The sequence below is a fragment of the Mauremys reevesii genome, linkage group 6 (genome assembly GCF_016161935.1).
Source record: "Mauremys reevesii isolate NIE-2019 linkage group 6, ASM1616193v1, whole genome shotgun sequence".
Classification (NCBI taxonomy): Eukaryota; Metazoa; Chordata; order Testudines; family Geoemydidae; genus Mauremys; species Mauremys reevesii.
In genome coordinates this window covers 52,538,132-52,562,361 of record NC_052628.1, presented here as the reverse complement: position 1 = coordinate 52,562,361, position 24,230 = coordinate 52,538,132, and the positions used below count along the sequence as shown (strand labels likewise).

General features: G+C 43.7%; 1 protein-coding gene across 1 annotated transcript in view; it reads right to left on the bottom strand.

The window, feature by feature from the left end:
* RASA1 (RAS p21 protein activator 1) overlaps positions 1-20,837 on the bottom strand; it is a 119,239-nt gene extending 98,402 nt beyond the window's left edge. Inside the window, exon 1 of the mRNA XM_039543856.1 lies at positions 19,869-20,837. Coding sequence (XP_039399790.1) covers positions 19,869-20,065 — 197 coding nt within the window. The 5' untranslated portion in view covers positions 20,066-20,837. The remainder of the gene's footprint in view (positions 1-19,868) is intronic.
* Positions 20,838-24,230: the final 3,393 nt, after the last annotated feature.

Genomic DNA, 24,230 nt, shown 5'->3' with positions numbered 1-24,230 from the left:
ACACTAAAGAGGAACTTAAGGACTCTCCCCCTCCTGAAAGAGCTTGGGGTCAGCAGCTGAGAGAGTGTGGCATTTAGAATATAGTTGGTGTTGTCTAACTTTAATCTCAGACGCCTAAACAGGAGACCTGGAAACCCTATTCAGAGGTTTGAGCTCCTACATATACTAATTATCAGTGAAGATGGTAGCTGCCTATTCTTACGGATGCCCAACACTTTTCATTATAAGACTCTTTTTTCAGTCACTTATAATTTTGCCAAACTTTACCAATTCAGGCTGAAATTTTCCAGGCTGGTTGTCTGCCTCAGGTTGATTTTTAATATATAAATTTTATTGTATTTTAGAGTTCCAGCAAAAATAGTTTGGCCATTTTCAAGAATGAGATTAGGAAAAATATTTTCTGCCTATTACTCCTGGGGGAATTCTGCACCAAAAAAATTAAAAATTCTGTACACAGTATTTTAAAATTCTTCATACTTTGTCAAAATAACACAATGTAATCATGCCAGTTTCCATTTTAGTAATTTATTTCAAAATAGCTGTCAACAAGTATATTTAACAATACAGACAACAAAAAAAGATTCAGGAAATGTTTTTTGATAAATAGAGCTTTTACTAGGCATATTAATTCAGAACTTTGAGTAATAATTCCTTCAAACTACAAAGAATAAACATATTTCCCACACCACTCAGAAGCAGTGCAAAGGCTTGGAGGAGTAAGGGGTAACAGAGGAGCTGAGGGAGAGGGAAATAGTTGCTGGGAAGAAGCCTGGGAGTGAACCTGGAAGGTTGTTGGGTGTGGATGGGAGAAGTACAAAACAGGGGTTTTTACTTGTTTGTTTTTTTTTGGGGGGGGGGGGAGGAGAATTGTGTGTGTGGGGATTGTTATGGAGTTGGGGAGCATCCCCCATGCAGACTCTGGCTGAACCCTAGCCTCTCCCATTTTGTCAGGCACATCTGTCCCTTCTGTTGCTGCATCCCCACTCTGCCACTCCCACTCCCCCCCATCCCCATGTGTGCCTGCACCCCACTCCCATTCAGCCCCAGCTCAATGTTGTCAACCCCATTAGTTCCTGTGACTCAGTCTGTCCCCTCACTAGTCCTTCTGAACCCCAGTCTGACTCCCCCAGCAACCCCATGTTACCAGCTCTATCCGCCACCACCCCCATATCCTATGCCTCACCTGGCCCCATGGGCAGGGCAGGGCACTGTGAGGAAAGCAGCCTCTGCTCCTTTCCTCTCCACATCTGGTTGCTCCAACCTATGACCCAGCTGCTCTTCTGGTGCCACATCAGCCCCTGGTGGGCAAAAGGTGTAATTGCAGTGTGACCCCTCTCACTGCTGCCCTTTGCCTGCCTGTCAGAATCAATTACTCTGCGGGGTAATACCCTTGGAAGACTTTATTGTATTAATTTTATATATTATTGTAGGCCAGAATCGTATGTGTGTCATACAACTACGGACTTTGGGGATAATACGGGTATGTTTACACTGCAATGTAAGCCCAGAGTTTGTGGGACTCAAGCTCACAGATTTAGTGTTTGTAAACCTATGCTTGAATGGTCACACTGAATATTAACCCTAGGTTTAGAATTTCTGGACCAGGATCTTACACCGGCACTCAGGCATCTACACCGCACTACAAAAACCCAAGTCAAACCAGCCTATCCCAAGCTTTCTTACACCCTTCCCAGGTGTAACTTTTCTGGCCATTTGTTCGTGGTGAACTGTGGGAAAACTTGTCCGTCCTACAGCACTTTACAGGAAGTTGTCATAGCCCGCCAATACATCCTTCTGAGCTATCTTTTGGGTCTGCATACTCCTGGCAACCGAGCCAGCAACATAGAGGAGTCACCATTTGAAGAACGTCCTGCTTGGGCTTTTACTTCTGTTTCAGGAAACAGACAGAGCATCCATGAGACACAGGAGGGATATTTGGCAGCATTTTAAGATCTAATAAAGGCATCTGTTGGAAGATGACAACAACATAGATGTGGCAGGGCAGACTTGAACTGGCTGATGCTGCTCCTAACTCTCAGTATAGCTGCTAATTCTCCCATGTAGACCAGCACTTCTGGAGGAGGAGGGCCATAAGCACAAATGGTGGGATCACATCATCATGCAGACCTGGGATGACCAGCAGTGGCTCCAGAACGTTCTCATGAAGAAAGCTACATTTCTGGAGCTCTGTGGACAGCTTAATCTGACCTTCCAGCATCATGACACAAACATGAGGGCAGCTGTGCTGGTCCAGAAGCAGGTTGCTACAATCATCTGGAAGCTGGCAACCTCAGACTGCTACAGGTCCATTGCTAACCAGTTTGGTGTTGGAAAGTCAACTGTGAGTAAAGTGGTTTCTGGGGTAATCAGGTATGTGATTTACCCAAAGGTGGAGTGCATAAACAATATCCTCGAAGTAATTACTGGGTTTAAGAGAATGGGGTTTCCAAACTGTGGCAGGGCCATTGATGGGACTCATCTGCCCAGAGTTTGCCCTCTTCAAGGAGCATGAATACATAAACCACAAAGGATACTACTCCATAGTTATGCAGGCCTTTGTGGACCACAAATGCAGATTTATGGACACCAACACGGACAGCACTTGAAAAGTTCACAATGCCATTGTTTTCCACCTACTCTCATAGACAACCTAGGACACTATTCCGAACAAATGACATTGTCCTAGAGTAACTGTCCCCACTATTATTCTAGGGAACCACATATAATCTCTTTTGCCTTGTCTTCTGAAACCATATTCTAACCTCAGAGGCCCTGGCAAAAGAAGATTTAATTACATTCAGGAGGTGGAGAATGGTGGTTAAAAGCACATTCGGCAGACTGAAATCCTGCTGGCACTGTTTACCGAACAGTTTGGATTCCAATGCCATCAATGCTGTCCACATTATTGTAGTCTGCTGTGCTTTTCACAATCTTTGTGAATCCAAAGGTGAGTCATTTGCCCGCGAATGCACCTATAACAGTAAGGGACCACTGAACTGGTACACTCAGCCAGAAAGTGCACCTCTCACAGCTGGAACAGGATGCACACGGGCAACAGAAATCAGCGATGCTTTGTACACCACATGATGATCTTGTATGAACCAATGGAAGGAGAATAGTACATTTGCAGATGGGTTTGCACCGCACTTTTTATAGTAAATGAAGGACTCTCGCAGTAAGCTATGAATGGGGGTGGGTTGGAGACTAGCAAATTGTAATTGTGGATGAGATGACTGCTTACACAATGGGGGGGATGGTGTTTCATATGACATGAATTGTGAATTTTCATTATGGACTGATCTGAACAGATGCACTGAGAAAATGTGTTTGGCTACAACTTCCAAGTTGTGCTTTATTATTTCTTTATCTTTACTCTTTGAAATACACATTATATGATGCAATGCAGTGATGGCAGTAAACTTTTTAAATAAAATAAAAGCCTTTATTTGTGAACATGGCCTTATTATGAAAAACAATATTCAAGCATTGTTTAGCAGGCCAGCTGCCATCATGATGTCAAAACTGCAGTAATAAACCAACACCAAAACCAGTAATAAAGCGCATAACAAACACTGAACAGTGCAAAACAGAGAAACCAATGCAAGTGAATAAATTCTCTACTTTTGCATGTCCCCTGACCCCCATTCTTTCCCTTTCTAGCACGTTTAGCACACACTTGGTGGTGCTGCTGCAGAGAGTACATTTGCCCTGTCCAGTTAGCATTCAGTCCTGGTTGCACAGGCCACCCAACTGTGGTATTGTCCAATGCATTCTTGGTCTGCAGGACATGGTACCTTGGAGGGGACTCAAGACACAGTATCAGTGGAGAAGGAGCCTGAAATCCCATGGCCATTAGCGTAAGCAGTCTCTCGAACAGCTCTTTCTGCTGTCCTCCATCTTTGTCCCTTAGGCGGCATTCCTGCTCCAGAAACTGCATTGCAAGTCTCTTCTTGTACTCTGCTGCCTGTCAATGCCTTTCCACTTGCCATGAATCTTTTTCCCTTTGGTACTGCACCTGTTTGTTGCCTCTGTCCAGGACGTCCATCATAAGCTCACCATTGAACACTTGGTCTGTGACAGTTCAAAATCCCATGCTCCTGGTGCAGTGTGGCTGGGCTACTGAGGTGAAGAGGCCTGAAAGCAGACAAAAAGTATATACTGTCTCATTACTTCAAAAAAGGTTCAATGCATCCTCAGAGAAAAATGCCTGTGCAATCTCAAGACAGTTTTACTTTGAAAAACTCAGCCTGAATACAGTCTTAGAGGAATGCTTCAGTTCCTCCCAGAAGCTCCATAGACACAACTGAGGACTTTTCTACACTTAAAATGCTACAGCGGCACAGGTGTGCCGCTGCAGCTGTGCCACTGTAGTGCTTCAGAATAGACACTACCTACACCGACAGGAGAGATTCTCCCATCAGCATAGGTAATCCACCTCCCCAAGAGGCATTAGGGGTAGGTGACACCAAAGTACTAGCATGCATTCTACAATTAGTAGATACACACTGCTACAACAAAAATGGGATTTGGTCATAAACCAGAAATCTCTCCCTTTCATATATTAACAACATGGACTCAGAATACTTACCAGCTTTTTCTGACTCTTGTTTCTTCTGCCAGTTCCACGGCAGGCTGCTCCTCCAGGGGTCAAACAGCTCCTCCAAGAATATGCTGCAGCTGCTCCGGCAGAAAAGCCTCCTCAGGATTGGTGTGAGCAACAGAGTCACTTTGCTAGTGTGATCTGGTGCCTGTTGACTCCCCTCCAATCCTATACTAAATTTGGGGGTCTGAAGGTAGCCATCCCAGCTGACTAAGCTATTGGGAACCACTGGGGGCTCACTGCTTGTCACAGTACCCAGCTCCAAACCAAAGTATTTGTAAAAGAGGCAGGATGACAGGGAGTTCCCAGAGGTGTGGATCTCAAGCATGGCTTTCCAGTAGTCGCTCTTCAGATGCTTATGTTCCCTGCACTGGTCACCAGTCCATTGAATCCCCAACACTACCAACTTGTCTGCTATTTCTTGGAACACGTGATTATTTCTGATACTCTTACTGAATTCAAACTTCTTGTCACACCAGAGACTTACCAGAATGGACTGTGGTCCCATGACTTGGTAGCAGCGATCTTGGTAAAGGACTACTTGTTGGTGGCCATAGCTAATACAGAAGAGTAAAATTTTACCCTTGAGCTTGTAGCTCAGAGTAAAATGGAAGGGTTGAATGCCAAGCAGCTGCACTTGAACCAGGAAGTTGCTTCTGTTTCCTGGGAGTCAATTGGCTAGTCTTGGGATGGAAAGGATGGATACACTGGCCCCTGGGATTGTGGGATAGCATTGGCAGACTGTCAGGACACTGGTCTGGGGACCTGGGCCCCAGCTGTGTCCACACTGCAAAATGATGCACAGTGGACCTGAGTGCTTAGAGCCCCATAGGGACTTGGGATCAGATCCACTCCCCTTGCCAGGTCCTATGACCCGAGTCCAGCAGGCTTACTGACTCAAGTAAGATAGATTTCTGCATAGATGGAAGCAGGGTTTGGGCTTGAGACTGAGTTTCAGTCCAAGCTCACACTGCAGTCTAGACACATCCTAAGTGTTAGGAATTCCCCAGGAAATCCACTTAGGGAGCTATTAATGCAAATTCCCCAACTCTCGTTAAGCAAAAACCCAGTCTTTTGAAGCTATGCCCTGAGGAGAGAGTTATTGTCTGATCTTGGCATTGGCGTAATAAGAAATCAGCAAAGGCCTGAGTTGTATAGAGAAACTTCTCATCTGCCCAGGTTCTGTTCCGGTTCTGGATTTAATATGGATGAACTTGCAACCTTGAAATCCCTGGTCAGGAGGCAGTGAGCCACTGGTTAGGAAGAAGAAAGCAAAAGTGGGTGCCCTTGGTGGACCACCCCTGGCAAATACATGACACCTCTATGCTATGGAGCAAGGGCCTGACATTTGTTGGGTGGGAGGGGAGGGGTGTTACTTTATGCCAGGGATGTCCTTTTTCTGTTCTGTGCAAAAACCACCCAAATTTGGCTGTAAAAAAACCCCTGCAGTTTGCATGTGCTTAGTAGAGACTTAATAAAGCTCAGCAGGGAAGAGTCTGACTGCATTGGGAATGCTCCATCCCAGGGATGCAGGGGCTGAGTGGGACTTTCCCTACAATTATTGCTGGGGGCCACTGTACTAGCAGAGCTGAGAGAAGGAAGAATGAAAGCACAGGATAGACAATTCTCCCCTAGCTAGTGTCTAAGTAGTGTAGAGGAAGCCATCTGACTTGAATGCACAGGAAGTAACAGCCAGTTGGGGGGGGGGGGGGGGGAGGAGGGAGAGATAAAGGAACAGATGAACAGATTAGGTGATGGAGCAGTAAAGAGAATGCTACTGGGATTCGGAGCTGGGCAGGGGGGGTGGAGGGGACTTGGTGGAGTTGTGAAAATAATCCATTAATGTTTGCGCAGCACTCAGATACAATTATGACGACCTCCATAGAAAAGCTTATGAGGAAATTAATTTTGTTTTCAGAGCAAGTTTCCAATGGTGTGCATAAAGCAAGCATGGGTCCCACACATTGAACAGTGAGAATAAAACAAAATATTGAACAGTTGCTCATTCAATGAACACTATCCATCCCATGAGTGAGGGAGTGGTCTTGTGGGGAAAAAAAAAAAGAGTATGTGATCATGTAATTCAAGAATGTATCACAATTAAGGTCAGGGAGGTCACGGATTCCATGACTTTCCATGACATCCATGACTTCTGCAGTGGCCGGTACACCTGGCCCAGGGGCCACCTGAGCAGCCCCTGGGTCAGGTGCACCGGTCACAGCTGGGGCAGTCTTGGGTCTTCTCCTGAGGACATAATGTGCAAAAAAAAAATCTGCACACAATATTTTAAAATTCTGCATATTTTATTTGTAAAATATATGTGGAGGCTCCAGCATAGCATTGTGGAGCACAGGCCACTGGCTGCACAGAGGTGGGAGATCACTCTGCGGCTCCCCCCCGGGACACAGAATCAGCAGTGAGGCTGCATCCAACCCTGATACAGCACAAGGACAAGGCCTGCCTCAGAAATACCCCAGGGCCCTGCCCCTCCATACCAGGTGCAGGCAGGCAGGCAGGATCTAAGTGTGGAGAGGCTTAGTGTGGGGGGATCCAGGGGTGGGTTCAGAGGATTCTGTGTGGGGGCAATCTGGGTGCAGGTGCCTCAGTAGGGGATCTAAAAGGTAATGGTAATAATAGGAGATATACCAATCTCCTAGAACTGGAAGGGACCTTGAAAGGTCATCAAGTCCAGCCCCCTGCCTTCACTAGCAGGACCAATTTTTGCCCCAGATCCCTAAGTGGCCCCCTCAAGGATTGAACTCACAACCCTGGGTTTAGCAGGCCAATGCTCAAACCACTGAGCTATCCCTCCCCCCTGGATGCCCAGGGACTTGTTGGGAGTTTTTGGGTGCAATAGCAATGGGACTCTGCAGTGGGTTTCAGGTGAAGGTGGTTGGGGTTCAGCGGGGGGGGGGGGGAGAATAGCACTCAGCATGGGGGTCTGGGTGTGGGGGACTCACTGGGGGCCAAGATGCTGGAGGCGTGGGGATCAGGTGGAACTGGATGGAGCTTGGTGGGGTGGGAATCCAGGTGAGGGTGGCTCGTTGGTGTAGTCCAGGTCCAGGGACTCATGGGGGGTTCTCAGTGCGGGGAGGTAAGGCTCGTCAGGAGAGTCTGGGTATTGGGGAGGCTTAGGGCTGGGGTGCAGGGTGGTGTTTACTTTAGGAGGGGGCTCCACAAAAGGGCGACAGCAACTCCCCTCCCTCAGCTCCTACCTCCACATGCTGCCTCTGCCTGCAGGCACCGCCCCCGCAGCTCCCACTGGCTGCGGTTCTCAGCCAATGGGAGTGGCAGAACTGGGGCTTGGGGTGGAACAGAGGCAGCATGTGGAGCTAGGAGTTGGGGTCGCCACTTCCCAAGAGACGGGTAGGAGATTGGTCCTGCTTTGAGCAGGGGGTTGGACTAGATGACCTCCTGAGGTCCCTTCCAACCCTGATATTCTATGATTCTATGACCCTGCCCCAGCACCCCCACCCCACCGCAGCACCGGCGACGCCCCGAGGGCCACGCTCATCTCCCTAGCACCGTTGCGGGCCCCACCCCACCGAGCCACCCTCCTCCGACCCCAAGTTTAGTCAGGGGTATATAGTAAATATCATGGACAGGTCACAGGCTGTGAATTTTTGTTTACTACCCGTGACTTGTCCATGACTTTTACTAAAAATACCCATGACTAAATCATAGCCTTAACCATAATGCATACAGAGTGCTTGACTTTGCAACCTTTAACACGGTTTTTGTACTTGTAATCTTCTAGACAGGTTATCTAAATGGTTACTTTGTAAATGATGACAAAGATGAGTAGTCATTACATGAACATACTGGACCTGGCAATAACTGCTGCCCAGCTTGAACCTGAGTAACTGCCTGTGTCCCCATCCTGAAAGGCTGAAGTAGGCATATCAAAAGAAGAAGAAAGTTCCAAATGAGTCCAGGATATGTGATTATATTTCCTAAGAATATCATGCAAACATTCCTTTTGTTCAGTAATTTGAACCTTCTAAGTAGAGAATTAGGACCTATCCACACAGACTTTCTGTATGGCAACTCATGGTGTGACTCTACAGCATATTAACTGGCGGTGTTGACTGTGCTACTGCAAATTAAAAGTTTCATAGTGTGCTGGTTGAGTACATCAATGTGCACTTCAGAACTTTTAATGCATGGTAGCAGGATCCACATGGCCAGTTAGTTTGCAGCAAGCTAGTGAGCTGTAGATTCACACCCTGGGGCTTGCCACACACTAAGTCTCCGTATGGAGAAGTCTTTCAATTAAGATCCTCTTTTTTTGGAAGCAGAAAGTATCAGACATAAAAACCTCTAGTCACAGAAAGTCTCCAGTTCAATTGCCACCCCAGAATTAGAAGGGATGCACTTTCTCCACACACCCCCCCCACCCTAACAGCTTCTTGGGAAGGGGAGATCTCTGAAAGAGAAATGGGGAAGGGTCAGAAGTAGAAATTTAACTAAGATTTGAGGTGAACACCACATAGCCCTTTTCCATAATCTCTAGGACTCAATAGGTGTAGTGAAGAATTTTCAAGCTTGAAAGTTGGGGATGGTTTATCACACTAATAAGTTGGACACAGGAAGGGAATTAATTTGCCCCCCTGGCTCACTTATCTGGACGTGAGTATTTAAATGTTAATCACTTCTCTTGCCATAGAAAAAAGAAGCTCCCCTTAACAATATCAAACCCTGTATCAAGGATGCTATAGATGAATTCCACCTATAAAATGGCTGTGCAAAACCCAGGGAATGAGCTGCAGACCTAGCAACCTTTAGTTTTCGAATATTTTTTAAAAACAGGTTGGGGCCTAGAAGAATAAATTTAAGATCACTGATTGAACTTTTCGGGACAAAAACAGCTTCTTAGCCAAGAATTCCTAGAGTCAAGGCCAATACCATAGAAGAAAAGGAAACTTGCCCTCATCGATTCAGCTGCTAACAGAGGCAATTAACACCTGACCCACATCAGGAAAAGTACAACTTTCTGCCAGCTGATCTAGCTGTGCAATTCCTTATTCCCCAAAACTGACCTGAAGGTATTAGAATATCTAATGTTCTCGGGGCCTAACCACACAAAGAAGTTTACCACTTTAACTATATCAATATAGTTAAAGTTGCACAACCTCCCCTAGTGTAGATGCAGTTATACAGCTCTGATGGTACTTTATACACCTCTACCCCGATATAACACAAATTTGGATACAACGGGGTAAAGCAGCGCTCCGGGGATGTGGGGCTGCACACTCCGGTGGATCAAAGCAAGTTCGATATAACACGGTTTCACCTATAACGCAGTAAGATTTTTTGTCCTGAGGACAGCATTATATCGAGGTAGAGGTACCAATATTGCTATCCCATACACAACAGTATAGCTTATTCCTCTTCCTGTAAGGGCATAGCTACACTAGAGAGTTTACAACGGCACAACTGCATTTCTAACGTAGCTGCTCTAAGCTGCGAGGAGAGATTTATTCACCCCCTGAATGACATCAGCTGTAGTGTAAGCAAGTTCTAAGTCACCTTTAGATGGATATAAAACTGCATCCACACTAGGGGGTTGTACCACAACAACTTTTTTTTTTTTTAAACTGAAAAAAGATACAGTAGAACTTCAGATTTACAAACACCTCAGGAATGGAGGTTGTTCATAATTCTGAACAAAACATTATGGTGGTTCTTTCAAAAGTTTACAACTGAATTTTGACTAAATACAGCATTGAAACTTTACTATGCAGAAGAAAAATGGTGCTTTTAACGATCTTAATTAAAATGGAACAAGCACAGAAAGTTTCCTTACCTTGTCGAAAATTTTTTTTCATTTGTTTAGTAGTTTACTTTTAACACAGTACTGAACTGCATTTATGGTTTTTTGGGGGGCTTTTTTTGGGGGGGGAGGTCTCTGCTGCTGCCTGATTACATATTTCCAGTTCCAAATGAGGTGTGTGGTTGACACACACCAGTTAATAACTCTGGTGTTTGCAACTCTGAGGTTCTATTGTAGATTATAAAACAAAACAAAAACCACACATATCCCTAACTGTCTGTAGACTAGGTCTCAAAAGCTGCTGAAACTACCAAGGAGGAAAAGGGAAGATAAGAGTAACAACTCTAAGCCCCTCTTTGTAATCTGGTGAAAGGAATTTGACTTCTTAGCCACTGATGGACCTGTGGCTGGATGCATTTTCTACAGGAAGTGTAACCATACCCTAAGGGGGAAACTACACTATAAGAGTTTAAGAAACTTCCTAAATTGGAAGCAGCAATTGAAGTTATCCTTTAGGAATGTATCTTTCTGTAGAATTGTTTCCCTAAATATCCTACAATGCAAGGGATTCAAAATGTATATAGAAAATATGAGATTGTATAAACAATGAGACAAATGCTCACGCTTTGGAGTATAAAGCCAATTACTAACTTATAGGTCCAAGAAAGAGTACCTGGTGGAATAATGGGTGTCCTTTTCCCCCCCAAAGGATGGGAAAAGGTGAGGGAAAGAGAAAAGGCATGATACACTGGGCTTCTCACCGATATAGCCAACAGATTCCATTCTCTGGCAAATTTATTCAGCTGTGGCTTATGCATTATATATGAATTATCTTCACAATTATATATTTAAAATAACTACAGAGCACATAATCAAATTATCTATTTACTATTTAGATCAAGTAAATGTTTGTTCTTTCACCAAAAACCTGCACATAGTTCTTTGAACTTTTCCCATCCTCAAATGCCGCTCTATTTTTGTTTTTAGATTTGAAGATTTTACATTTTGTACCGCATCCTTTTAAAAAATTGTAGTTTTACATATTATTTAACTTCCTATCTTGCTTTCACTTTTAAAAAAAACAGCAAGACAAGATAGTCTTGAACATGAAGAATATATTAATATTACATTTCTGTTGTAGTAAGCTAATGAGGACTAAATGGCTCTGTGGATATAGGAAAAGCAGTGGACATGATATATCTTGACTTTAGCAAAGCTTTTGATAAGGTCTCCCAGCAAGTTAAAAAAGAATGGATTGGATGAATGGACTATAAGGTGGATAGGAAGCTGGCTAGATTGTCTGGCTCAAGGAGTAGTGATCAACGGCTTGATGTCTAGTTGGCAGCTGGTATCAAGCTGAGTACCCCAGGGGTCGGTCTTGGGGCTGGTTTTATTCAACATCTTTATTAATGATCTAGATGATGGGATGGATTGCACCCTCAGCAAGTTCACAGATGACACTAAGCTGTGGGGAGACGTAGATACACTGGAGGATAGTGATAGGGTCCACAGTGACCTAGACAAATTGGAGGACTGGGCCAAAAGAAAGCTGATGAGGTTCAACAAGGACAAGTGCAGAGTCCTGCACTTAGGACAGAAGAATCCCAGGCACCGCAACAGGACGGGGACAGTCTGGCTAAGCTGCAGTTCTGCAGAAAAGGACCTGGGGATTACAGTGGATGAGAAGCTTGATATGAGTCAGCAGTGTGCCCTTTTTGCCAAGAAGGCTAACGGTATATTGGGCTGAATTAGTAGGAGTATTGCGAGCAGATCAAGGGAAGTGATTATTCCCCTCTTTGGCACTGGTGAGGCCTCATCTGGAGTACTGCTTTCAGTTTTGGGCCCCTCACTACGGAAAGGAAGTGGACAAATTAGAAAGAGTCCAGCAGAGGGCAATGAAAATTATCAGGGGGCTGGGGCACATGACTTACAAGGAGAGGCTGAGGGAACTGGGCTTGTTTTAGTCTGCAGAAGAGTGATGTGAGATTTGATAGCAGCCTTTAACTACCTGAAAGGGGGTTCCAAAGAAGATGGAGCTAGGCTGTTCTCAGTGATGGCAGATGACAGAACAAGGAGCAGTGGTCTCAAGTTGCAGTGAGGGAGGTCTAGGTTGGATATTAGGAAACACTATTTCACTAGGAGGGTGGTGAAGCACTGGAATGGGTTACCTAGGGAGGTGGTGGAATCTCCATCCTTAGAAATTTTTAAGGCCTGGCTTGACAAAGCCCTGTCTGGCTTGATTTAGTTGGTGTTGGTCCTGCTTTGAGGAGGGGGTTGGACTAGATGAACTCCTGAGGTCGCTTCCAACCCTAATCTTCTATGATTCTAAAGAACATCTTCACAAACAAACATTCTACTTTATAATTAGTTATAAATCATGAAATCTGGTCATATTCATGATGCCCCAGTTAATCTGGCCAAAAAACTACCCAGATTGACAATTTTAGAAAATTATGGATAACTAAATTACTATACAAAAGCATGTTCTTCACACACATGCAATTTTAAAAAACTTGAGCACACAGATGTACAATTTTACAAAAATGAACAAAGTTTTCTTCTCTTTCCATTATACCCCATGATCAGGTTTTGATATGACAAAATACATTACTTAAGAAGAACAGAAAGGTACAATGAAAAACTTTATTTGTAGATATTTTTTCATCTGTATACCACATCAATTTGAGAAAGACAGGGAAAATAAACTTCACACACTAAAAAGAGAAATTATATAATTTATTGTTTCTATACAGAAAAACCAATGTATGACATTAAGACTATTTCCTGGGACTTGCAATGAATTCTCCAGCATAGATAAATGTAATTACCAGAAAGGTGATTTTATGCTCTAGAATTTTTAAATGTATGGACACCAGCAATTCTTCTACTGTAGAACTGCGCACACATTCTCTCTCCAGTGCAGTATTTTTTCCTCACCCTTGCTGCTGAAACAGACGAAAGTGCTATAGAATTTTGTAGATGTTACTTATTACAGTCATTTGATGAAACCTACATTTCACATTAAAATCAGATATAATAATGTTTCACTTCCACGTACACATTTGTTTAACGTTCTCCCACACACTACATTCTCATGTTTTAGCTGTTTTCTTCACCATCTTTTATTATTTAATATTTTGTCTCAACGGGTAACAAAAAAAAGTCAGTAAAGATATCAGTTTGGGATATGTTTTGAACACAATTTTATGACAAGCAATTTCACTCTATAAAGTTACTGGCACTCTGTTCAAATAAAACACAAACATCTTCTGATAATCACTATTCAAAAAATGTACCATATAAAAGTGAAAATTTCTTTGGCGAATACTGGAACTTCTGCTACTGACACATTTAAATCAACACTGTAAAACTTAGAACCTTGTCAGCTTTATGACTGCTGCGCCAGTGTGAAATCGACCAAATTCTTGTAAATTCAATAGTACTGCTACAGAAACGAACAGACTAGAAAGCATTCCTTCAAAACTTTTGGAAATGCTTCTTTTCAAGGGAGATGGGGGGCAGAAGGAGATGGAGGCAACAGCTACAGAAGCAGTTTCAACAGGGCCAGGGAAGTGAGGAAAGCATTCTCCTTTTTTCAAACACCTCATCCCCATTACCCAGCAATAAAGAACAGAGTATGTATTTGCTATTGCCAGTTCTGCAGCAGAACAGGGAAAGATACAACACTCAGGTCAGTTTCACACTTGCTGTTCAAAGGGTTTATGAAGACATGAAATTGACCCAATTCCTAGGAATTTCACTTAGACTACAGTACAGCTACACTACAGCAGCACTGATTTCCCTTTAGCACTTGTGGTGGAGATGAATGAGAGGCAGTAGCTTGTTGGCGGGAGAAGGTTTCCTGACATAGCATTGTCTACACCTGCGCTTAGGTTGGTATAATTTATGTCCTGCAGGGTTGTGGATTATTCATACCCCAAGCAATGTAAGTTACATCAAAGTAACCTGTAGCATAGACAAGGTCTTAACTTTTTGGAGCAAGAGAATTTGGGGGTAAAAATAAACAGAAAATCCCTCTCTTCCGCTCCCTCCTTTTCCAACATCCAGGAAAGTAGAGATAGGAAAGAGAAACTTACCCCATTTCTCTCAATAGCTGGTATAGGGTAAAGGAAGCTCCAACCTATCCAAGAGCAACACACCTTCTCTCAGAAGAGAACATTTAAGGCATCCTAGTAAGAAGTGCAGAGCTTGTCCATGCTTCACTTCCCTACCCCTGTCTTCCTTTGCATTGGCTTCCATGTAACTAGTACACTTATAAAGACCTCAAAGTATGTCTACAGTACTGCTGGGAGCAAGCCTCTGAGCACAGGCAGACAGACTTGTGCCAACCGAGCTCAAGCTAGCATGCTAAAAATAGCAATGTGGCTGTTGCAGCTGGGCTGGCAACTCAGGATTTCAAGCCCACCTAGCCCCCTTGGACTGAACTTGGGTGGAGAGCCTGAGTCTCCATCAGAGCTGCAATGTCCACACTGAAATTTTTAGTGCTCTAACTCCAGGTTTGCTAGCATGAGTCTGTCTACCTTATTATAAATATATGAAATTATAAATATATGAAGCCAAACAGTGTTCTGCATAGAAAGATATTTTTCAAAGTAGAATCTCACTGTAAGGTTCAATAACCCTCAAGGCCAGCAAAGAAGGTTCCCCAAACAAGGTCTGTAGCATCTTTTCCAGTAATGCTTGGATACCAGGTTGCTAACTCCACCAGTTTAATTCAGCCCTCAACCAGGATGCCTGCAGAAGGAAACCACTGCTAGTGGCAGTATATTTTATGTAACAATAGCTTTCTCCTCCAGACCCAAGAGTGACCATCACCAATAGTAACAAGAAGCACCCCCAACCTTTGATACATATGTAAAATATTTTATTAAAATAATGAAAAGGTTACATTTACAGAACATGAGCAAACCACAACACACTCCACCTATAAAAGGGATGAATTAGCTAGTGGGAAGTGGGAAAGGGTGGAGTTTGCAGTTGCAGTCGTCTTTAAACTAGTGGAACATTAGAATAACTTTGCTTTTAAAATTTAAATTGTGATCATGTTTTAAGAAGTTAACGTTTAACTTAGCCCTAAAGGAACAGTAATTAAACCTGTAATTTAGACCTGCTTTATTGTTATAAACTGATATAGAATATTGATCCTTATTTTGTTTCTTATGAGTTACACTTTGAGAGATCAACTAATATTAAAGACATTATTTACTCAGAGCCTTACAATATACTGTTAAAGAAGAAATGACCCTTAGGAGCACATATTAAATCCTAGTCTCATAAGTGGACAAGTCATAATTTATTGATTATCAGCAATAAAAGGCACTTTTGTTTGCACTCTACAAAAAAGGGTGGTGAGGGTGCTGGGAAGGACACAAGGTACTGTCAACTTCAGCGACATCTAAAATTATTATAACAAAGATTGGAAATGGGTAAATTTTCCTTAGTCTGTTTACTTTGTGTAAATTCAGTGTCACTGGTGTTTCCTGTGATTTTTAATGTGATTTCCCATTTGTCTGGGTCTTTCACATGACCAGGAGAAAAAAAATTAAAATACAGAAAAGGGATTCTAAAGTAACAAAAAACAAGTAGACAGAGACAGGTGTAGTTCCCTGAAACAACTTCTTCTGAAATTAACTAAATTTCCAACTGGTGGTCTAATTTCATGCTTATAAGGAATATAAAAATGAGATTATGCAATATTTGAAGAGTACATTAAAGAATTTCCAGACATTAGAAGGAAAACACCCAGCTACACAATCGAGCCTTGATCCAGCATGGACTTATGCACCAATGTGATATGGCTGTGAAAAAAGCTAACGCGGTCTTTGGATGCATCAGACGAGGTATTTCCAGTAGAGATAAGGAGGTGTTAGTACCATTATACAAGGCACTGGTGAGACCTCATCTGGAATAGTGTGTGCAGTTCTGGGCTCCCATGTTTAAGAAGGATGAATTCAAACTGTAACAGGTTCAGAGAAGGGCTACTAGGATGATCCATGAATGGAAAAGCTGTCATATGAAAGGAGACTCAAAGAGCTTGGCTTGTTTAGCCTAACCAAAAGAAGGCTGAGGGGAGATATGATTGCTCTCTATAAATATATCAGAGGAATAAATACCAGGGAGGAAGAGGAATTATTTAAGCTCAATACCACTGTGGACACAAAAACAAATGGATATAAACTGGCTATCAGGAAGTTTAGACTTGAAATTAGACGAAGGTTTCTAACCATCAGAGGAGTGAAGTTCTGGAACAGCCTTCCAACTGAAGTAGTGGGGGCAAAAGACATATCTGGCTTCAAGACTAAGCTTGATAAGTTTATGGAGGGGATGGTATAATGGGATAGCCTAATTTTGGCAATTAATTGATCTTGGATTATTAACAGGTAAATATGTCCAATGGTCTGTGATGGGGTGGGATCTGAGTTACTATAGAGAATTCTTTCCTGGGTGTCTGGCTGGTGAATCTTGCCCACATGCTCAGGGTTTAGCTGATGGCCATATTTGGGGTCGGGAAGGAATTTTCCTCCAGGGCAGATTGGCAGAAGCCCTGGGGTTTTTCACCTTCCTCTGCAGCCTTGGGCACAGGTCACTTGCTGGAAGGTTCTCTGCACCTTGAAGTCTTTAAACCATGATTTGAGGACTTCAATGGCTCAGACACAGGTTTGATACAGGAGTTGGTGGGTGAGATTCTGTGGCCTGCATTGTGCAGGAGGTCAGACTAGATGATCATAATGGTCCCTTCTGACCTTAAAATCTATGATTCTATGTGCTTAACTTTAATCATGTGAATAGTCCCACTTACTAATGCAAGTAAAGTTCAGTATGTACTTAGGTGTTTGCAACATTGGAACCTTCTTAGTCTTTGAAAAGGATACATCTATAAAGTTACTGTTTTGCAGTACTAGAGAAGGTTAGAATTAGTACATTGCTGTCATGCCCACAAATTTATCTTGTTCTGCAACAGAATTGCAGAAATTGGTTACATTTAATAAAGTGTTGGCAGTCACAATGAGATTTATTTTAGATTAGTGATTATTCAGAGCTCTAAATAGCCACCCAATCCCCTAACACAATAATTCCAAAAACAATAGGCACTTTCAAGGTATGTGCCTCTACTGCCATTTGAGAAATACGTTTACAGTCGAAGAGAGGCAGTATTGTCTAGCAGACAGGGCAATGAACTGGGAGTCAGAAGTCTGGGTTCTCCTTCTACCAGTGACTAACTGTGTGACCTTGGACAAGTCACTTCACCTCTCTGTGCCTTCATTTCCCTTCTCACCCTTTGTTCAATTTAGATTAAAAAAAAAATCTCTTTGTGGCCTGTGTGTTTTTACAGTTTAGAATAATGAGGCCCTGATCTTCAGGAACTGTTACAATCAATCAATAAATAAATCATTGGAAAGCCTGATAAGGTTAAAAAACATGTTTTATATTAAACTCTATGCCCTCATTCTTCTTGTACAATGGCTATGCTTTGTATACTTATGCCACTATCATCCTGAACCCTGGAAAAAGACTAGAATTCATGTGGATTTTTAACTGTCTCTAATATCTGAGCTATTACAGGATGCAAAAGATTTTTTCCTCCTTACTGATATTAAACAAGAACCTCCACAGAAGTATATGCTAGTCTATTTTATTTACTTTATTTAAAAACTCATTCAGTTCCTGTCAGGCAGAAGTACAGCAGGCTAGGATAGGGTATATTTTATAGTTATGCAAATTTCATTTTAACTTTATACACACAAAACAAGAGACAGCGTTTGCATCTTTTCAGCATGAAATGGGTAAATGATTGTGGGGGAGAGGGGGAGTAGGAAACAGAGGAAGCTTCTGAAAGCCCTAAATTCATATGCACAGAACAAGACAAGAAGAATTTTAAGTTAAACTCAAGAATGATAAATATTGTAGAAAGAGCAAATGAACACAACACTTTCATCTGACAAACTGTCAAGACTACATTAGCACATTCTTGGATAAACATTACCAGCACCAATCTGAATGATATTTTCCATTGTAAAATATGCCATTCTGCCTTATAGTTCTAATTTATCCAAAATATAAAAATTCTCCTTACCTTAATTAATGCTTTATTCCTAAATACCAACTTAAAAAACATCAAACAATTTTGTTTCTGGGACAATAAACAGACACTTCAGTGTAACTGTCTGTCCTAATATAAACCTTGAAATTGCTTTATGTAAACCTTTAGACACCTTACAAGTGGGTTATTAGTACCTCCCGATTTCTTCCATTTTGAGTTATCACCAATTGTACACACAAATGCTGCACACCAATGATGTGTGTGCAAGTATCAGATAACATAATATACATAAAACACAACCATTGTCCTGAATAACAGGTAAGATTTCCCTTAATACTATCAACACTACAGGAATCCTTACTGAAATAATGGAAAGACAAGCACAGTGAAATCTTACTGTAAAACACCTACTATTGCTGTTACTCAATTCCCAATACTTTTCAAACAATCCAATTAAACACAAACACCTTTAAAGTCAGCTGAACACCATGCTATTAAATTCATTGCTTATGAAAAATAAATACCAATACTTTAAAATGTGAAGACATTTAATCACATCAACTTTAAAAAGATACAATATATAACATTTTCTGTGTATAGTTCTACGCAGTATGCATATGAAAGGTTCTCTTATGGTCTCACAATGACTATACACTACTACATTTTGGAAGAGTCTGAAAATGGATAATATGCTCCCAAAAAACTGACAAAGCTTCCTAAGATCCAGTTTAATAATCATTTGAGCTTCTCATTCCTTTTGTGGTACTATTTACCACTTGTGACAATTCACAGTACTGCAATCAGTACTGAAAACCCAGAAGACTAAATCAAATATCTAGCTGAGTGTTTGCCATACTGTTTTTTATAGTTCCCTAGAGGATTTCTTTGTTCATTTTAAACATGAGAATCTGAAAACATCCAACTCTACTTGGGCAGCACAGGAACGTTTCAGACTTTCCAACGCTCTAGGTGTCTCTAAGTTTTAGACTGTCAGATGCTGGGACTGCAGGACAGGAGATGGATCACCACAATTGCCCTGTTCCGTTCATTCTCTCTGAACCACCTGGCATTGGCCACTGTCAGAAGACAGGGCACTGGGCTAGATGGACCATTGGTCTGACCCAGTATGGCCGTTCTTATGTGCTTTAGTCCATTTAAGTCAGCCGCTGTCCAGGCTGAGGATCCACCCCCGATGAAAACACAGATTCCAGCAGCCCTCAGTGCCAGTATTTCAGCACTTTCCATGCAAGCAACTTACTGGGTCTATTTAAACGGGATCCCCGGGCGAGTGCAAAACTTTCAGGGCCTGGCCGGAGTCTGACACACACTTTCCACTGGGAAAGGGGGGAGGCGGGAGGGGGAAGCTAGAGTCGCCGCAGAGCCGGCTCCCGTCCCCCTCGGAGGGGCAGCAAGCGGAGGGGGCAGCTACTCACTGGTTAGTCGGGGGCGCGGTGAGCGGGATGGCCACCTCCTCCTCTTCGTACTCCGGCCCGTCCAGCGAGTCTCCTTCATCCACGGTGCCCAGCCCCCCTACCAGCGGCAGCGGCGGGGGCGGCAGCGGCGGGAAGCCCCCAGCGGCCGGACCTCCAGCTGGGCCGGGTTCCTGCGGGGCAAGCGCCCCCCTGGGCATCTCCTGCTCCAGCCCGGCGGCCACCGCGCCGCCTGCCGCCGCCGGAGGGGCAGGCCCGAGCCCCGGGCCAGGAGTCCCAGCGCCGGGCACAAAGGGGGCTGGCGCCCGGGCTACCCGCGCCGGAGCCCTGCGGCCCCTTGCCCCGGCACAGGGCAGGGCAGTGCCCCGGCTCCCCGGCGGCGCTCGCCGAGCCGCCCTCCTCGCCTGGAGCCTCGGCCGCCATCATGGTGAGCCTCGCCCCCTCCGCACGCCGGGGAGGAGGCGCCCGAGGGGCCGAGACCCCCCGCCCCGCCCCAGCGGGGAGCGGAGCCGGGGCTGGGACGAGCGAACTTCCCCGGCGGCGGCTGCGAACAATGCCCGGCTGGGCGGGGGCTGGATTCAGGGCAGCGCGGCAGGGCCACGGCGCGGCTGCCTCATCCCCCTGCGGCCGGGACGGGACGGGTCGGGCCGGGAGCGGCTCCCGCGGAGACTCACCCCGCCCGCAGCGAGCGAGCGAGCGAGCGCAGCTTCGGAACAGGCACGGGCCAGGCTGGGCGGGGTGGGGGGGGAGGCAGGGAGACTGGCGAGCGGCTCCTCTCGCATTGCGCATGCGCGCCAGGGCCGCCCGCGATTGGCTGGCTGAGCGCGTGCACGAGGGGCGCGCTGCTGCGTCCTGTGGTTCCTGCCGGCTCTGAGTCAGGGAGCAAGGTAAGCGCTGGAGTCACCTGGAGCCTTGCAGGCACCGCGCACGGGGAAAAAGGAAGAGCTGGAGCTAACTGGAGCATGATGAGTTTTGGCCTCCAGGTTACAAGGTCAAAGGAGACGAGAAACCTAGCTGAGTCTACTGCACCCCAAATTCTGCACCCGACACATCCTGACCGTTTTGCTCCCCTCCCAGACCACCAAGTTCTGCTGCTTAAATAAAGAACATATGGAGCCATGCCTGTTGAATCTCACCAGTGCGGCTCTGATGCACTCCAGTGCAACAGCACCTCTAAAAAACAATGCCAGGGCTTGGATCTTATTGGATTCACTTGCCAGATGTGTGCTTTTGCAGCGCTGTTGCACCAGCATACTGGGATCCGGATTAGTCTAGTGAACTAAAAAAAGCTGCAGATGCACCATGTAAAACTGGGCGGCCAAACCTACCCAGATATAACAGGATCCTGGAATCCAGTCAGAGTTTTCTTCTACAGCTTTCTTGCATTAGGATGTGTTGGGGTACAGATTTTGTTTGGTTTTGGTTTGGTTTAGTTTTTGTTTTCTTTGTGGAATAGGAGAACCAACACACTTGTTTTCTATTTGATGGTACTTTTTCTGAGTTTGTGGTCTACATTTGGCTGGATCTGACAGAATCAGATCCAGGTTCTTGCAGTGGTGTTACTTTGGTATCCAGCTTTTTTTGTGCACTAGAACCTGCTAGACCTTAGTCCTTATTCAGTTTTTTTCTAATATCTCTCTAGTATGGGAGTAGCACTGCACTTTCCATTTCTATGCTGTCATGTCCATTCCTGTGCCTCAGAACCATGCTCAGCAGAGCAGGGATTGGAGTGCTGATCGGAAGCACTTCTTAAAGACTAAAGAACCGGTGTAGAACCTACTATATAAAACTGTTGTTGCTTATGTAGGATGGTGGATGGGGATTCAGAATCATATACCCAAGCTAAAGAAGTATTTGGTTGGAATTGCAGGCCTACACAACAATAACAGTCTATGTTGAGAAATATACCCTTGCCAATTCACCTATCTTTTTTTCTTCAAAATTTCATAAAAGTATGCAGATGATAGTCCCACAGTAACAATAAAACACAACATACAGAAACCAGATACTGTATATTTGCTTGACTATTATGACATAAACAGTACAATGTTTTAAGAGTTGCATGAACAACTCATTTTATTAACAACAATAATTTATTCCTGTGTACATTTATGAAAATGTATCCTTTTCTATTTTGGTCCTGACCCTCAAGCATTTATGCCTACTCTTAATGTCATGCCTATTAGTTGTTCCATTGACTTCAGGCGGACTAGTCACATGCATTAAGTTAAACACATATGTAAGTACTTGCATGAACAGGACCTATGTGGCTAATATTGCCAGACGGAGTAACCTTTTGACTTGCAAAATTAAAATAGCTGGCAAATAACACTTTTGCCTCTTTGTCTCTACTTTTTTCTCTAGGCTGTTATGACTTTGTACATTCTCTTATTTGTTTATTCTTGTATGTCTCAAATGTTCTCATAAGACATTTAAATATTCGGGTTTTCAGAGCTTTGCCAGAAGTATTACGTGAATTTTTCCTGAGGCCAGCAAAACAAATATCTGTTCATACTCCTACAGTTTTCCAGCCCACATCTTTTTATCTGCTGAACTGAAGCTTCATACCTTGCTTTCTCTATACAAAATTCTGCTCATAGTTACACTACTAAAATCAATGTAGTTACTCTGGATTCGTGCCAGCATCAATGAAAACAGAATTTGTCCTGAGTTTAAAGGATTATAACACCTGTATACACTGCTGTGGTTCTGTTTCAAAAATTGCAGCCTCGGTGGCAATATTTGACTCATCTGATTTCCACAGACACGTTTCATTAATAAACATGCAATTTCAAATACTCTTGAGTTGACTGTCTCTGTGAGCTTCTGTTTACTATTGTTTATTTTTCCTCACAGATTTTCAAATAAAATGATATTTAACACACTGTTGTTCCCTTTGTAGGAGTGATAAACACATTAATGCAACATAAATATTTATAGGATTCCTTTCTTTGAGACAATGGTTTCTAATACTACATAAGGCCAGAGTTGCACATACAGGGTCTGCAATGGCAGCTGAGCTGAGGATTCACCTCAGGGGAGAACAGAGGGCAGCTACAGCACTCCTTCATAGGTTTTGTCAGGGGAAGGCAGTTATTTATTAGGCCAGGGCTCAACAAGAGATGAGACACTGTCTATGAGATTTGTTAAATAGGTGCATCTCAGGCTACGTCTTCACTACCCGCCGTATCGGCGGGTAGCAATCGATTTCTCAGGGATTTATATATCCCGTCTCATCTAGACGCGATATATCGATCCCCGAATGAGCTCCTGTCGACTCCGGAACTCCATCAACCCGAACAGCGGTAGCGGAGTCGACATGGGGAGCCGCGGACATCGATCCTGCACCGTGAGGACGGTAGGTAATTCGATATAAGATACTTCGACTTCAGCTACGTTATTCACGTAGCTGAAGTTGCGTATCTTAGATCGATTTCCCCCTGTAGTGTAGGCCAGCCTTCAGAATCTGCCCATTCTGCCCTCTCCAGGCCAGACCTATATGTCTGATAGGTTGTGTTAGATGTCCCAGCTCCTTTGGCAAAGCAAGGATTGAAGTTGGCTTGCACCACTGTGCTACTGTTCCAGGTGGACTTTCCACCAATTGTATCTTGAGTTCTATTACACAAACTTTCACAGGGACAGACAGAGGCACTATTTGTAATAATGTATTTGGACCAAAAAAGAGGTGGAACCATATATGCTTGATGCCTGCCCAATGTTTACAAAAAATGCTTTTTTACTCAATATCCTGGACAAAATTATGTTAGGGCCATTCAGCTCCCCCTCCTAATGGTGTTATGGATGAAGAAAATTAGTTGATGAGTAAGTTAGACCTGCCCTTGGGTTAGTTTCCTGTAACGTGTGTACTATTTTTCGGGGGGGCTGTGGAATAACACATATAGGAGTTTTTTCAGTAATGGCTAGTGGGTCCAATGTACTCTAAACTTGGTCATACTGAAATTTCACATCACAGATAAAGTGGAAATTTTCTATTATTCCAGGTTCAGTATGTTTTAGTTGTATTTTGTCAGTCTGTGGGGAAGAGCAAGACATTTTTTATATTGAGCATGAATGTGTATCCAATATAAAACATATTTGGGCACACTTATTAATGCTCCCATTACTGGCCTCCATTATGAATCTTTTTAAATTATGTAAACATGATTAAAAAGTAAACATTCCCATTCGGTAACCGGCAGGTTCTTGTCCTCCTTTTAACAGACTCAGAACTCCTGTTGCAGAGTTCGGAACACCCCTACATTCCCAATGATATTATTCACTCTCAGGCTTCTCTCAGACCCTAGAGTTTCAACACTCAGAAAGAGCAGGAACAAGAGAATTTTCAGTGCTGTAGGGCTGTGATGT